The sequence below is a fragment of the Schistocerca gregaria genome, chromosome 2 (genome assembly GCF_023897955.1).
Source record: "Schistocerca gregaria isolate iqSchGreg1 chromosome 2, iqSchGreg1.2, whole genome shotgun sequence".
NCBI classification, from domain to species: Eukaryota; Metazoa; Arthropoda; class Insecta; order Orthoptera; family Acrididae; genus Schistocerca; species Schistocerca gregaria.
Window position 1 is genome coordinate 1004927801 of NC_064921.1, and position 14789 is coordinate 1004942589.

A 14789-nucleotide genomic window follows, 5' to 3' on the forward strand; every position below is an offset into this window, starting at 1 on the left:
AAACATCTCTACGAAAAGAGCAAAGTGATTAGGCATGTCTATGAAAAACTTGCTTAAGTAAGAAGCATCGTCAGTAGAAAATCCACGGTGACTCAAAGGAATGGATAAAAACAACGGTCATTGTCTATCAATATTTGGTGCGTGTTTCTCAGGACACCCATCATTGGTCTCCGTTTTATCGACGAGAATCTAAATCTAAATCTCAGGTTTCTAAGATATGCTGCTGCCGCAGTTATGGAAGACATGCCATTGGATATAAAACAATCAGTGTGGTACCAATTTGACGGATATCCCTGCCATTTCGAATGCGTAATGACCGACCGTCTTTAGAGAGCATTTGGAGAGTACTGGGACACTCGTTTAGGAAACGCAAAATGGTCTGCACACGTACCAAACTTAACACGTGTATACTTTTATATGTGCTGAAAATTAAAATAAGAGATTTGTTAGGGAACACCGAGGACTCCCGAAGGCGTAAATGCCCTATAGCACGGACCTGTGCTGACGTTAACTCCACATTGAATTCAACGTGCACTGTTGCTTCTCCAAATAACTTTATAGCGTTTAGCAGTGCTCAAGGTCAACATTATGAGCACTTGCATGACAGCCGTGATAATAGACACACGAACCGTGCCTGCTTACTTTTTCTATAGTAGGACGCGGGACAGTGGTTTGTGCCGACGTGATCTTGATACTGTTTGATCAAGTCCCACAGAGGTTATGTCGTCGAAATTCCCTTAGAAGCTTCTTTCAAATGCCACAGAATGAAGTATATAGTTCCATTAGAAACAGCAATCAGTGTCGTTACTAGGCGATTGTAAACGATAAAAATTACTTGCGAACGTTAGGAAATTTGCCACGTTGCCCACCGTAAACTGGCGGAAACCTCATCTCGATGTATTTATTCATTCTGAACATATTTGAGGTGGCCTGTCTTAGCTGCTTTACCCTGTGTAGATAGCACATGTCAAATATCTTAAAATATTCCTTCGTTAGAAACTGAATGTAATAATTATTTACAACTTCTCTTACCCATACGTGACACATATGAAGATAAAGACATGTGTGTCAGGTTGCTAAAATAAGCCAAAATACAGCAATTTTGCAGTGCTTAAAATTATGTACGCATTCCCCTTTTATTTTTTGTTCACTTTAACGTAAAGTAATACTTTAACTGCCTGAAAGTTTGTTTTACTACTGTTTAGGAGTCAACGTTCCACGCCGTCGCTTTTTACCAGTTAAAAAAACTTCTGATCTGTTGCTGGTGATGAGCAATCTGTATAAATTGAAGAACGGATCACTTTCAATGAATCCTCTTCGAGGAAGTGACACGGTACCCCTTGTTCACCTTTCTGAAGAGTATTATAAGGAGGTATGAAGTATGCCGTCTTCCAAGGAAGAAGTCTTATGAAGTACACTTGTAAGTATACCACTTCCCCTGGATTTCATTATAATCATTGTATCTTTTGTTTGCAGGTGAAGGACTTTCTGGCCAGATTTCAAAATATCCCAGATATTCTGGAATTGGAATTTCTAACAGTATCTGGAAACGTTTATTTTTCTAAGGGAGTATCTTTAAAGGTTAGTAGTTATGCAACTTTCAAGGCCCTACTTTAATTCCATGTTTACAACCAGTCCGCTAAAATTAGACACTACATACATCTGATATGCGATAAATACTTCTAGAAGTACATGATATGTTAAAAAACTACACGCTTGAAAGGCCGGCAGTACTTAGTTTCTAGGCTATAATATTATTTCATGCGCTGTTGTAATAATACTAAATTTTTTAGGCGTTATTGACTAACATAATATCTTACACACGTACGAGAGTTTTGATTACACGTTTAATGTCAGTGGTACCATAGGAAATGATATCATCATGGAATTGTTTATTTGTGCGAGTTTCAAACATTTTTGTGTAACATGAGTTAAGCCAAGTTGTTTATCATTGTAAACTATATGTCTTTATACAGGGTGAGTCACCTAACATTAGAGTTGGATATATATCGTAAACCACATCAAATACTGACGAATCGATTCCACAGACCGAACGTGAGGAGAGGGTCTAGTGTAATTGGTTAATACAAACCATAAAAAAATGCACGGAAGTATGTTTTTAACACAAACATACGTTTTTTTAAATGGAACCCCGTTAGTTTTGTTAGCACATCTGAACATATAAACAAATACGTAATCAGTGCCGTTTGTTGCATTGTAAAATGTTAATTACATCCGGAGATATTGTAACCTAAAGTTGACGCTTGAGTACCACTCCTCCGCTGTTCGATCGTGTGTATCGGAGAGCACCGAATTACATATGGATCCAAAGGGAACGGTGATGGGCCTTAGGTACAGAAGAGACTGGAACAGCACATTACGTCCACATGCTAACACCTTTTTATTGGTCTTTTTCACTGACGCACATGTACATTACCATGAGGGGTGAGGTACAGGTACACGCGTGGTTTCCGTTTTCAATTACGGAGTGGAATAGAGTGCGTCCCGACATGTCAGGCCAATAGATGTTCAATGTGGTGGCCATCATTTGCTGCACACAATTGCAATCTCTGGCGTAATGAATGTCGTACACGCCGCAGTACATCTGGTGTAATGTCGCCGCAGGCTGCCATAATACGTTGTTTCATATCCTCTGGGGTTGTACCTCACAGAAAGAAGTCCAGAGATGTGACATCAGGAGAACGGGCTGGCCAATTTATGCGTCCTCCACGTCCTATGAAACGCCCGTCGAACATCCTGTCAAAGGTCAGCCTAGTGTTAATTGCGGAATGTGCAGGTGCACCACATACGTCGACGCGTTTCCAGTGGGACATTTTCGAGCAACGTTGGAAGATCATTCTCTAGAAACGCGATGTATGTTGCAGCTGTTTGGGCCCCTGTAATGAAGTGAGGACCAATGAGGTGGTCGCCAATGATTCCGCACCATACATTTACAGTCCACGGTCGCTGTCGCTCTACCTGTCTGGGCCAGCGAGGATTGTCCACGGGCTAGTAATGCATGTTCCGTAGATTCACTGCCCCGTGGTTTGTGAAACCCGCTTCATCGGTAAACAGGTAGAACTGCAACGCATTGTCTGTTAATGCCCATTGACAGAATTGCACTCGATGATTAAAGTCATCACCATGTAATTGCTGATGTAGCGACACATGAAGCGGGTGAAAGCGGTGACGATGCAGTAGGCGCATGACACTACTTTGACTGAGTCCACCGGCTCTCGCAACGTCCCGTGTACTCATGTGTGGGTTCACGTCAACAGCAGCTAACACACCAGCTGCACCCGCTTCTCCTGTGACGGGCCTGTTACGGACCCGTCTGAGTGCTACGACCATACCTGTTGCATACAGTTGGCGGTAGATGTTTTGCAATGTGTGGCACGTTGGATGCTCTGTCCGGTTACTGTTCCGCATACACCCTGCAGGCTTCAGCTGCATTTCGTCGACGCTCGCCATAGATGAGTATCGCCTTTTCAGAGTTCGAATACACCATGGTCACAGTTCCTACAACACTACACTATCACAGACGTTTGGTAACACGGTGTACTACAGTTGGTCTGCGTGCGTAGACGAATGCAGAATAACAATACCAGCAAGCGTTACATGCGGACACTGCGACAGCTAGACCAAACCACAACAGTGCGCTACAGCCACACTCGTAAACACGGTCGTCATCGTAAACATGTCCCTGCAGATGCTGCTTGCCGACCATGGCCCGTGTTTGTTACAACACGCAACTGAACGTCGGAGGTTTCGAGCGTCAAGTTTAGGTTACAATGCAACAAACGGCACTGATTACGTATTTGTTTATATGTTCAGATGTGCTAACAAAACTAACGTGATTCCATTTAAAAAACGTAGGTTTGTGTTAAAAAACATGCTTCCGTGCATTTTTGTATGGTTTGTATTAAACACTTACACTAGCCCGTCTCCTCACGTTCGGTCTGTGGAATCGTTTCGTCAGTATTTGATGTGGTTTACGAAATATATCCAGCGGTAACGTTAGGTGACTCACCCTGTATATATCTAATTATTGCTGCTGCATTGCGTTTCAAAGATGGAATGACGCACTGTTAAGGTTGTGGTAATAGTTTGGTTCATCAATGCGCATTGTGATCTCCAATTTTTACCATCGAAGTTTGTCCATCTCCCCTTATATCATACTGTAGGTCTTTTCTTATCAAGAGGAGCAGAGCACATATTCTCTTCATCAATTTCCCTTCGTAGCATCTTGCTATATGCTGAGCCTACGTCCGTTTCGTTTTTGTAGCCGTCATTATTAAACCCTCAACTCGTGTTGTTTCTCTTATCCATTTGCTTGTTTTTCTGTCTCGTCTTCTTGTGTCCGACATGCATGTTTGCGTTTCTTGTCAGGAAACGCTCAAGTTTTGACCATCTTGCGCTTTTAACGTACATTTTCAGTTCTTTTATTTAATACTGGTTGTAGATTTACTGTTGAAGGTGTATTAGAAATTTCATCTTCCAATACTTTTTAAGTGTCTATCCCTTTATTATTTTAAATTGTACTCAGCATACAAACTCTTCAACATTTTCTGCGACCTCGTCATTCATGATAACATCAACTCAAGTGATCAGCCGAGTGGAAGCGCCATCTTGTCGCAACATTTCAATGAGTTTAGTGCCATCATCTTGAGGCGAAGAGGGCAGTTTTCGCCTGAAGATGATGAAAACAAAACTTTGAGACGTTGCAACAGAACGGCACCAGCACTCCGTTGATTACCCAAGAAGATTTTATCATTAATGATGAGATCATACAAAATGCTGACGAAGTTTTACTCTGAGTACAACTGTGACAAGACGATGCGACCACTCGGCTGATCACCCGAGAAGACTTCATTAATGGAATACGCCGAGAAAACCTGTAAACACAGACATTAATATTTGTTATTCCCCTACCGGCGTATTAACTGAGCATGTTTTCGTTTTTCTGCAGTTAATCTTCAGACCTCCAGTCATAAAATTGTGTCCACTTCCTCTATCGATTGCTGAAGTTCCTCTGGATTCGAAAGAAATAAATCAATGGTATCTGCAAACCAAAGGTGGCTCATATAATATCAATTTATGCGCAATCCTTCCTCATCGCAATTTAATGATTTAAACACCTCCTTTAAGGTTCCAGAAAATACTTTTTATCAAGTGGAGTAACCCTGTATAAACTCATTTCTCAGTTCTGAGCGTTTTTCTCTTTTGATCCAATAGATTGGAATCTGTAGCTTTGTTTTATATATTTTTAACAAACTGATGTGATGTAGGTATAGTCTATTTCTTATTTTATGACGACAGAATCAAACGCTTTGTAGTAGTCTATGAACCGCATAAAAAGTGGTCACTAATATCTGTCCCTTCTTTTTATCACTTACAAAGTGACCACGCCTGCTCATTCTCATCGATTTCGTACAGATTTATGGTATACACAGGGTTGGCTAGGAATGTAAATGAGAGAAGTGGGAGCACTAGATGGTCAACCCCTTAGCGAGACTAGCAGTTTTGACATGGGTCGGGCGAGGCGTGGGCCATTTTACATTAGCGTAGTGTCCAGGGGTAGTTGAGGGTACAAAAGAGTAAACTGAAGGTTGTGAGGACGAGCCTGTATGCGGAAATATTCTTTATTTTCAATTTTACGTTAATGACACAACAAATAAACCGAAATAATTGTCATTATATTGTATTTATTAATATTTTCATAAAACACATTAAAAAGACAGACAAAAGAAAATTTGAGATAGCAAATAAATTTCCAGGAGGGGATTCTAATGGTTACATTAGACTTAGCATATAAAATTAAACAGTTTTATAATTTTACAATTGCCGATTTGCACTTGCTGGTATGATAGTCATAGCAAAAACATGGGCAGCAGTAACTTTCTTGGCATCTTACACACTTTATAAACGCCACATTTTTACAATAACATGTTTGTTTTAAAGTTTCTTTTGAAAATCTAAGTTGTTTTGCATTCATAGAAGGTTATCTGCCACTTACAGTTGGCAACAAACCGCTGTTAACAAACCATTTCGCTAAAGACTGGCGAGGATGCTTGGTGACCTACAATGGAATGTGTTTTGTTGCGATCTTCTCGGGCCATGATTACTTTTTCTGTCGCTGAGACAAGAGCAATTTCGCAGCTTTTCGATGAAGCTATTTACCTGAATATAAAAACAGATATTGCAGAGTATCACTAACGGAGTGCATTGGGGGGTTATCCTTCATCATCTTGAAAAATCTCGTTGTATAATTATACATTTAATTGTCCTCCCACGAGTCACTCAACAGAAGAAATTTGTGATTCTTCAACTTCGTCGTTTGCCGAAATATTGTTCCGTTGGACTCTGACTTCTGGCCGCTCACAAGTGACCTGTTTCTCCATAAGAAATTTGTTCGCCTGCACATAAGGCTTCATCACAGCAGTCAAAAAACATTTGTGTTAGGCTGTTTCACAGATTTTGATGAAGTAATTGCGACTGTGCTACATTTTGCCACGTAGTCATCCACCGTTTTTTTAATCCTTGGTCAAAAAGATCCATTACTCTTGTAGGCGTACGAAGTCCTGTACTCTTTAATTACAACCACTTTATGGAAATTTTTTGCAAAGTCCTTTTGGACGCCGTAAGTACAATCCTTTCCTGGAAATATATTTGCAATCACAAGTTTTCCTTTGTCTTTCCTTTTCATGCCTTTTGTGGAAATATTAATTAAAACAATATACTGAGTACTATTTCGGTTTATTTGCAGTGTCAGTAACGTAAAAATTGAAAACAAAAAGTTTCATATAAGGACTCTACCACACGACACTTGAATTACCTTTCTGTAATCTTCTCTTTCTGCTGGGCCTAACGCTGAATGGAAACTATGCTAACATAAATGGCTCATACATCGTTCAACCCGCGCCAAAAATGCAAATTTTCGAAACGCTTGGTCGTCTAAATCTCCCACTTTCATCACTTTCATTCCTGGCCAAGCCCTTCACATACCATAAATTTCGACGCGTAGGCGCGCTACCCTTGTTTAGTGACACACAGTAGATTCAGTTACACCAACTAATGAGGCCGGCTTGTTCTTTTCATTTTTAAGGTTTGATGCTTGCTTTTAGTGGAGAAATAGGAAGAAATCTGTGAAAATTTTTTACACAACTCAAAATCTTATCGACTTGCAGTTTTCCACATCTTCCCTAATCGCTTTCTTGTGAGTTGCACTAATCGTAGCATATTTTCAGCTATCCGATATCGCCCTATTACGAAAACATACTACGATTCGCTGTGCAAGTTTTCCTTTCACCACTTCTTCCCATGATGATTTCTACTGTGTCTCATCAATTACGCAAGTTTTTCCTCTTTCCGTGCGCCGATTTGTTCCCCTACTTCTTCTGGTAGTACTTCCGGAGTGTACTCAGTCTTACAGTGTGTTTGTTTCATTTGGTGTACTATACAGCTTTTAAAGAAATTTTCAAACATGTTTAGTAGGGTCTACCAGTTTGTTGTAACAGAGACAGCCGATGTTCTGAGTAATGTGATATCACTATCCAGTGTACGTCATACCTCGGTTGTTGTAGTCTGTTATCCTTAAAATCTTCTAATTAAACTTCCCGACTTTTTGTTGGAGTGTTTCTGAATAGCTTTGTTTAATTCCTTCTGACTTCTGCTGCTATTTACTTTTAGCTCTTTTCTCTTCTTCATCAGCTGTCTTGTGTCTTCTCAAACTTTCGTATCTTTGTTCCTTTTCGCTCCTGCAACATCTTTTGCTGTTACAATACTTGTTAAATAATCCTTTCCCACATTTAAGTCTACTATTCTACACTTCTTAGAGCCTTACACAGTGGTTTCGTGGGCAAGATCTCAGTTTTGTCAAAGAATAACTGTAGTCCTATTGTTTGAAGACTGACGATCTGGGCACGAACTCCTTCCACATCCAGAGCTGAGATAGCTAAATATATCTTGTTTGTTGTAGAGTGTCACCCTTAAAATCGTCGATGTCATTAGACTGCCTTGTGACAGTGCTGATGTGTATTGTATTTACGCTAACACATACGCATACATGTAAATGAACTGTAGAGAGACTTAATTCCGTTTCTGATCTAATATAAGATTATGCCAGAGGGGCTGCTAATATACTTTACAAGTCACTGCATTAACTAAGCATATTTGTTTTCAGTGACTAGTTTGGAATATCTATTCATTTCACAGAGTATTAGATCACCGAAATAACCCATCCATTATTTAAAAAAGAAGATAAAACCAGCCCGAATAATTAAATATAAATAATTCTTCTGGACTGTACATACAAATATTTTACCCTCATGATTTACTACAAGCCCGAATAATTAAATATAAATAATTCTTCTGGACTGTACATACAAATGTTTTACCCTCATGATTTACTACAAGATCAAAAAAGTCCGGAACCACAACTTTAAGAATACGAATCGCCCATACAGAAGCTGTTCAGACCAAATTCTCTCCCTGAAACTGATAATTACATGTTACAAGAGAGCAGAAATAAACAACTCTTTACTTTATTCGTAGGGCTCAAAAAGGAGATGATAGCGTCGAGATGTACATTTTTAAAAACCCTCAGGCGTACAGTCTTCATGGAAGATTAATTAAAAAACATTGAATTCCCTTTAATCAACACAAATTAGAAGGTAAAGTTCTGGGGAAAAAATTCAAAAGCTTTCGCAATAATAATCAATCTTAGACAACGTGAAATGTTATCCTCACTTCTTTTCAATGTAACCGACTATTACACCATGAACCCACTAAAATCAAAATTGGAACAAACCTCGCAATAAGTACAAACTGTCTGGGATTAACGGATGAAGCTCTCTTAGCTGTGGACGTAGAATAAGTTCGTGCACAGATCAATAGTCTTCATAAAACAGAATTACAAGATCCCTTTAAGAAAACTGATATCTTGCCCCCGTGTATAAATAAAGCCTTCATAGACAACCAGAAAATGTTCATAGTTATTCGTTATAAAGATCATGGAGAAATCTCCAGGCACAACATAAGTGAGGAAGAAACAGGCAAAAATAGGACCAACCAAATGAGAAAAAGTTCAATTTATAACCCAGTCTACATATAATAAGAAAAGTTTGTTAATTGACAATAAAATCGAACACTATAAAACAGTAAGTCTCTCGGAAGCCACATATGCTAGCGAAACAAAGCTCCAACTGAAAGGAGAACTGATTGCCTCTTCGAAACCGAAAGAAGTGTTATCAGAAGTAGCACAAATAAAAAAAATACCACGTCGAAGAAGTCTGGAGAATTGTCCCCAATGAAACTGTCTATCGAGAGATTGACTCAAGCAATAGCATAAAGAGGAAGAAAAGAATCTCTTTATTTCTTTCACAACTTGCGAATGCAAAGAAACGGAATTTAACAACAACTGGAGGTGAGAAGTCTTAGAAAGAAGACAGGAGGACAATACGGATTGAAACATTACGATCGGAAAGACTGAAATAGTGTCGAGCGGATCTCAAGAACCGAACAGTACTGTATATCCTTTGAGATTTTTCCGTTATAGTACAAGAGTTTGCGTGAGGTAATGGTAATGTTTTCATAATATCGCAATCGGCCAGCAAGAAAGTCAGTGTTATTACTAAAGTATGTATATTTATTACAAAGGATTTGATGTGGGGACATCCGCAACCGAGTAACATATCCGTAAAGTGACTTTCCATACTGACTGGCCCGATCGCCGTGCACTAATGACTGTCTCTAATTGAGTGTATGAGTTTCTACGTATTGCCTCATCTCGTAACTCCTTGTACATACTCTGTAACCAACCTTTCCCTCTTGTTAATTTTTTTTTATTACAGCTGAAGCGGATTCTTACTTCACGAATAACTGTATTTGAGTAGTTTTCAGAAATTGACGTATGCCTACAGTTGTGCTACATCAATCGGATCTGACAATGAAGGTTGTTGTTTGAATACATGATCAACACTCAGACTATACTTCCACTTTTTGATCTTTTTTAAGACACAAAAGTGATAAGCTGTGGAACATTTTTGAGACATGAAATTATTATCATCAGTATTGCATATTACACACCGAAGTAGCAAATTCCTGTACAGAGCAGACGTTATTCATTCTTCCTCTTTGGTACTACCCTCGAAAAATATTTGTGAATACCGTCGGCGTTCTCCTTTTGTTGGCTGTTATCTCATACATCTATGAGATGTGAACGTCTGATCTCAGTATCAGTCAAAGTCATGTTTTCCTGACATTTCGTTAGATAATTACATAAAAGGGTTTCCATCCATCACGTCTCAGGTATCCCATACACGTATTTGCTCATGGAATTTTGAAACTTTTTTAAACATTGCTTTATGAAACTAAATACGTTTTATGAGGCATTGATGGCTACAAAACATCGGTACAAACAGAACTGAAGCGAAACTGACGAACGAGTGACCTCAACGTGTTACACAGCTAGCCCATTACATTACACTCTGCATCTTATAGTCCGTATGTTATAGCGTGTCACTGATTAACATTCAATTTTCTTAATTTTTACACAATGTTTACAATCGATAGTCGCTCTTGCTTTGTCCTCAATGATTCCTATTATCTTTCTGTATGGTTGTGATTCTGACAGTTGCAAGCTTTCATTTCTCGTTCTCTCGTTATTCGTGATTACGTCTTTTAATCGTATCTCTCTTCAGGAACCAGTAATTAATTTCGCTTTTCAAATATTATTTTAAAAGTCTTTAAAGAGAAAAGGTATCCCCTATCTCTCTAATCCCCTCTCACCCCTACCCCGCCCCACGATTTCCTGAGGCTAGTGCGTGCAACCAATGTAATTTGATTCTTACGTTCACAGGTCATAGTTCTAACATACTTTTACCAATATCTACCGCTATTTATAACTTTCACAACTGTTTACTATATTGAGACCAACATAAATATGACGTGAAAGAAGTTGCAGTGAATATGAATGTAGAAAGTTACCAAAATGTAATTATTTAAAGGCTTCACCTTGGTATGGCAAACTTCCATAGTACTTTCAACCAGCTCACATCATATACTGTTGGGTATCATAACCATTTATCTCAAATCAGACGTAAACTTGTGTTTTTAGATGTATGCTTGTGCCTGTTGTTATCAGAAATGAATAATTAACATCTTTTATTTGCAGGGTACAGTTATAATTTTTGGTAATGGCAGCAACAAAGTCTGCATTCCACCAAATGCTCTGTTACAAAACAAAATAGTCAAAGGTGCCTTAAATATTTCTGATTTTTAACGAAATTATTTTATAGAGATTTTTGTGAAGTTATTGGCTTCAACATAGCACAAGGTCTTCTGAACTTGTTTACAGCTATATTTTTATTACCAAGGGTTTTATCTGGACAATCTATAATTCTTGTATTCAGCAGTATATATAATTTCCGTGATAGTATATCAGTTTTAGATAAAAATTTTCTCATGTCTATGAAAAAATATTTCGTGAATATTTTTTTCACTAAATGATGTATCAGATATATTATGAACTCGTGTTAAAAGGTGAGTGAAGATATTGACAGCAATTCGCTGTAAAATCAACTGCACATTGTATGCAATGGATTTAAATTAAAAACTGCATCTCTAAATATCTCTTACTTTACATAAATAGCTAGACTTAATATTCGTTTCACTAGTTTCAAAACGTTTACCTTATGGGAATTAGGTTGTGCCTGATTATGAAATCAACAAAATCTTTACCCTTATGCCTACAAGAAACTCATCCCACCTCCGCTCAGACAGCAAAATACCTCGCCAGCTCTCACCGCCATGGATTTGTTCAAACTCAGGTCGCAAGTTGGCTTTGATAAAAAATTTAAGACAATTCACTTCAGGCATTCCTCTTAACATCACAATCTCCAAACTGAAGTCTTTAAATACTCCCGTTAAAATTTGTCGATGATCCACTTTGCCGCGCGGGGTAGCCGTGCGTTCTGAGGCGCCTTGCCACGGTACGCGCGGTTCACCCAGATGGAGGTTAGAGACCTCCCTCGGGCATGGGTGTGGGTGTTGTCCTTAGCGTAAGTTAGTTTCAGTTAGATTAAGTAGTGTGTAAGCCTAGGGACCGATGACGTGAGCAGTTTGGTCCCATAGGAACTTAACTCAAATTTCCAAAAATTGATCCACTTCCACCAAGCCTAAAATTGCTTGGTGGGAACTCAAAAACCCGACTCCCAAAACACATCGACTTTCAACAATGGCAGAATCATCAAATTTGCTTCAAACTCGATTCTCTGTCCTTTCGATGAATGAACTCAACTTTGAGCCCTCTTAGTGACAGAATGGAACACATCTCTGTGTCCTCACATATTTGAAAAATGTCCTCACAGATAAGAGAAAAGGGGTTGCCAGTGCGGAAAACAGACGTTAGACCTACTGGACCCGCAGATATCGCTACACTGGATTTACTGCCACGGCTTTTACTTCCATAACGTCGTCTAAAATCATTTCCTTTACGTCTTACAGCAAAATTAATACCACAATCCAACTCTTCTTACATCTCTTCTATCCATACTCCTCCTGCTGCTTATAATTTGTCATTTCGGGGGTACTGGCCTGTTCTCTGGCAGACTGCAAAGTGGGTCAATGGCGAATTTTTCCACATCTTGCAAAACCGTAAATCAATTATCGTTTCTCGCTTCAAACCTGTACTGGTTTTTTCAAGTAGGAAGCGATGGAAGAACGAACCGCGATACTGCTCAGGAGACATAAACTGGATTCCTGAGGGATCAAAAACAGATGAAGATTTGCGCCGATTATAAGGGGTACAGACTAGACTAGAGAGAGAAATCCCTCTAGAGAATATGGCGCTGTATTTCAGGTGGAAATATGTGCTGTCAGAGAGTGAGCAGCGGAGAATCGTGGTACTTACATTCTTTCAGACAGCCAAGCAGCTCTGAAATCTCTGTAAGCCGCAGCAAAGAGATGAAAGACCGTTGTGGAATGCCATGAAACCTTTGTGAGGTTAGAGGAAAACAACAGGGTAAAATAGTTGTAAGGGACCATTGTTGGATGAGAACCTGTCATAACCGCCGCTAAGGCGTAGCTAAGAACAAAACTACATGCCTGTATTAGAAGACAGCACGCAGACTATTAGACTAAGATATAAAAACAGAAACATGGCAATTTGATGACGTCAAAGTCATGTCTCTGGAGAAGTTCCATGGTCTTGGGTTTGAACAGGAGTCAGATGAAACTGCTGGAAACTTTAAGAAATACTTACATACGGTGGGTATTGATAAAGAAGTCTCTTAAGGGCGCACTACGAAGTAAGGGAGATGAATCCACACAATCTTTCAATTTGAAACGTTGAAGGCCAAAAGGCGCGAACATTTGGGGCATTAATTCCTGAAGGAATTTTGTCTAATAAAAGACTAGTAAAAGACCTCCTATTATTCTGTAAAGGTACTGGTTGGCTTTACTAGAATTACACCGAGAGAAATTGCACAATAAACACAGTTTCAGTGTGGGCACATTGGGCTAAGTTCACAGTTGTTTTGTCTCCCTGTATAACTGAATCAAACAAACAGTCACGCCATATTCCTACTCCCACAGATACTTGTCATTGGGATGTTGTACTTTTCTATGGTAGATTACTACCTGGATATACGGGGTTCATCTCCACATCTTGCAGAAATGAAATCTATTACTATTTCATGCTTTGGGTCTGTACTGGTTTTTCTTTTTGTAATTCTGCCTGTTCAGGCTTCGCATTCTGGAAGTAGACCGTCAGTGTATGTTCTGGACAACAACACGCCAACCGTATTCAAGAAAGGATGACTGTGTATTACAGCTGACCCAGTTGTGAATGTCATAGTCAAGGCTACTGGTGACACATGTGAAGATCATCCCTCAGGGAGGTGGAAGGGATGGGTGGGTGAGAGGAAGGGAGGGTGGGGGAGAGGAAGGGGAAGAGGAGAAGAGGGGGAGAGGTCGGTCAATCATGTTTCATCGACGTCATGATGCTGTCTGTCAATTGCTGTGATTCCCTGGGGCACTACTATATCAGGAAATAAAGTGCAGCCCTCCACCATTTGAACAATTTTGATTTTTATGGTTCAGTTATTTTGAGTGCTCTCATTTGTTGTCTGCGCTACATGTTGTTGAGAGGATGAAGAGGCTCTACTACTTTCGGGCAATATGCTCTCCATTCTAACATGTTCTCTGTAATGTGAAGATAAGGGCGTGGGTATTTGTTATAAAAATTATTTTTAATATTAATCTAGTTACATAAGTTCTGTCATTTGCTGTAGTCAGAAGCAAAGTTAAAAAAAGGCGAGGTAAGATACCTTGATAGTAAGAAATAATGACGTCATGCGTAATCTGCAAAATAGTAGAAAATATTAGTCGAGGGACTCCCTTGCTCTAACACAATCTTCTTTGAATTTTTTATCAAAAAGTTTTTAACTATTACAGTATAGCCCCATATAAGTCAAAGTATCTGAACTGTGTAATAAAGACGTTATTATTAACATATAAATAATGTTATTTTTCCCAGTAGGGAGTATTCGTCCATCTCTAATTGTAAATATGTATGTTCACTACTGGCCATTAAAATCGCTACACCAAGAAGAAATGCAGATAATAAACGGGTATTCATTGGACAAATATATTATACTAGAACTGACATGTGATTACATTTTCACGCAATTTGGGTGCATAGATCCTGAGAAATCAGTACCCAGGACAACCACCTCTGGCTATAATAACGTCCTTGATACGCCTGGGCATTGAGTCAAACATAGCTTGGA

General features: G+C 39.1%; 1 protein-coding gene across 1 annotated transcript in view; it reads left to right on the forward strand.

Moving 5' to 3' along the window:
* The window catches only part of LOC126335507 (UTP--glucose-1-phosphate uridylyltransferase-like), a 249487-nt gene extending 237858 nt beyond the window's left edge, over positions 1-11629 (forward strand). Inside the window, exons 10-12 of the mRNA XM_049998861.1 lie at positions 1206-1372; positions 1477-1581; positions 11174-11629. Coding sequence (XP_049854818.1) covers positions 1206-1372; positions 1477-1581; positions 11174-11281 — 380 coding nt within the window. The 3' untranslated portion in view covers positions 11282-11629. The remainder of the gene's footprint in view (positions 1-1205; positions 1373-1476; positions 1582-11173) is intronic.
* Positions 11630-14789: the final 3160 nt, after the last annotated feature.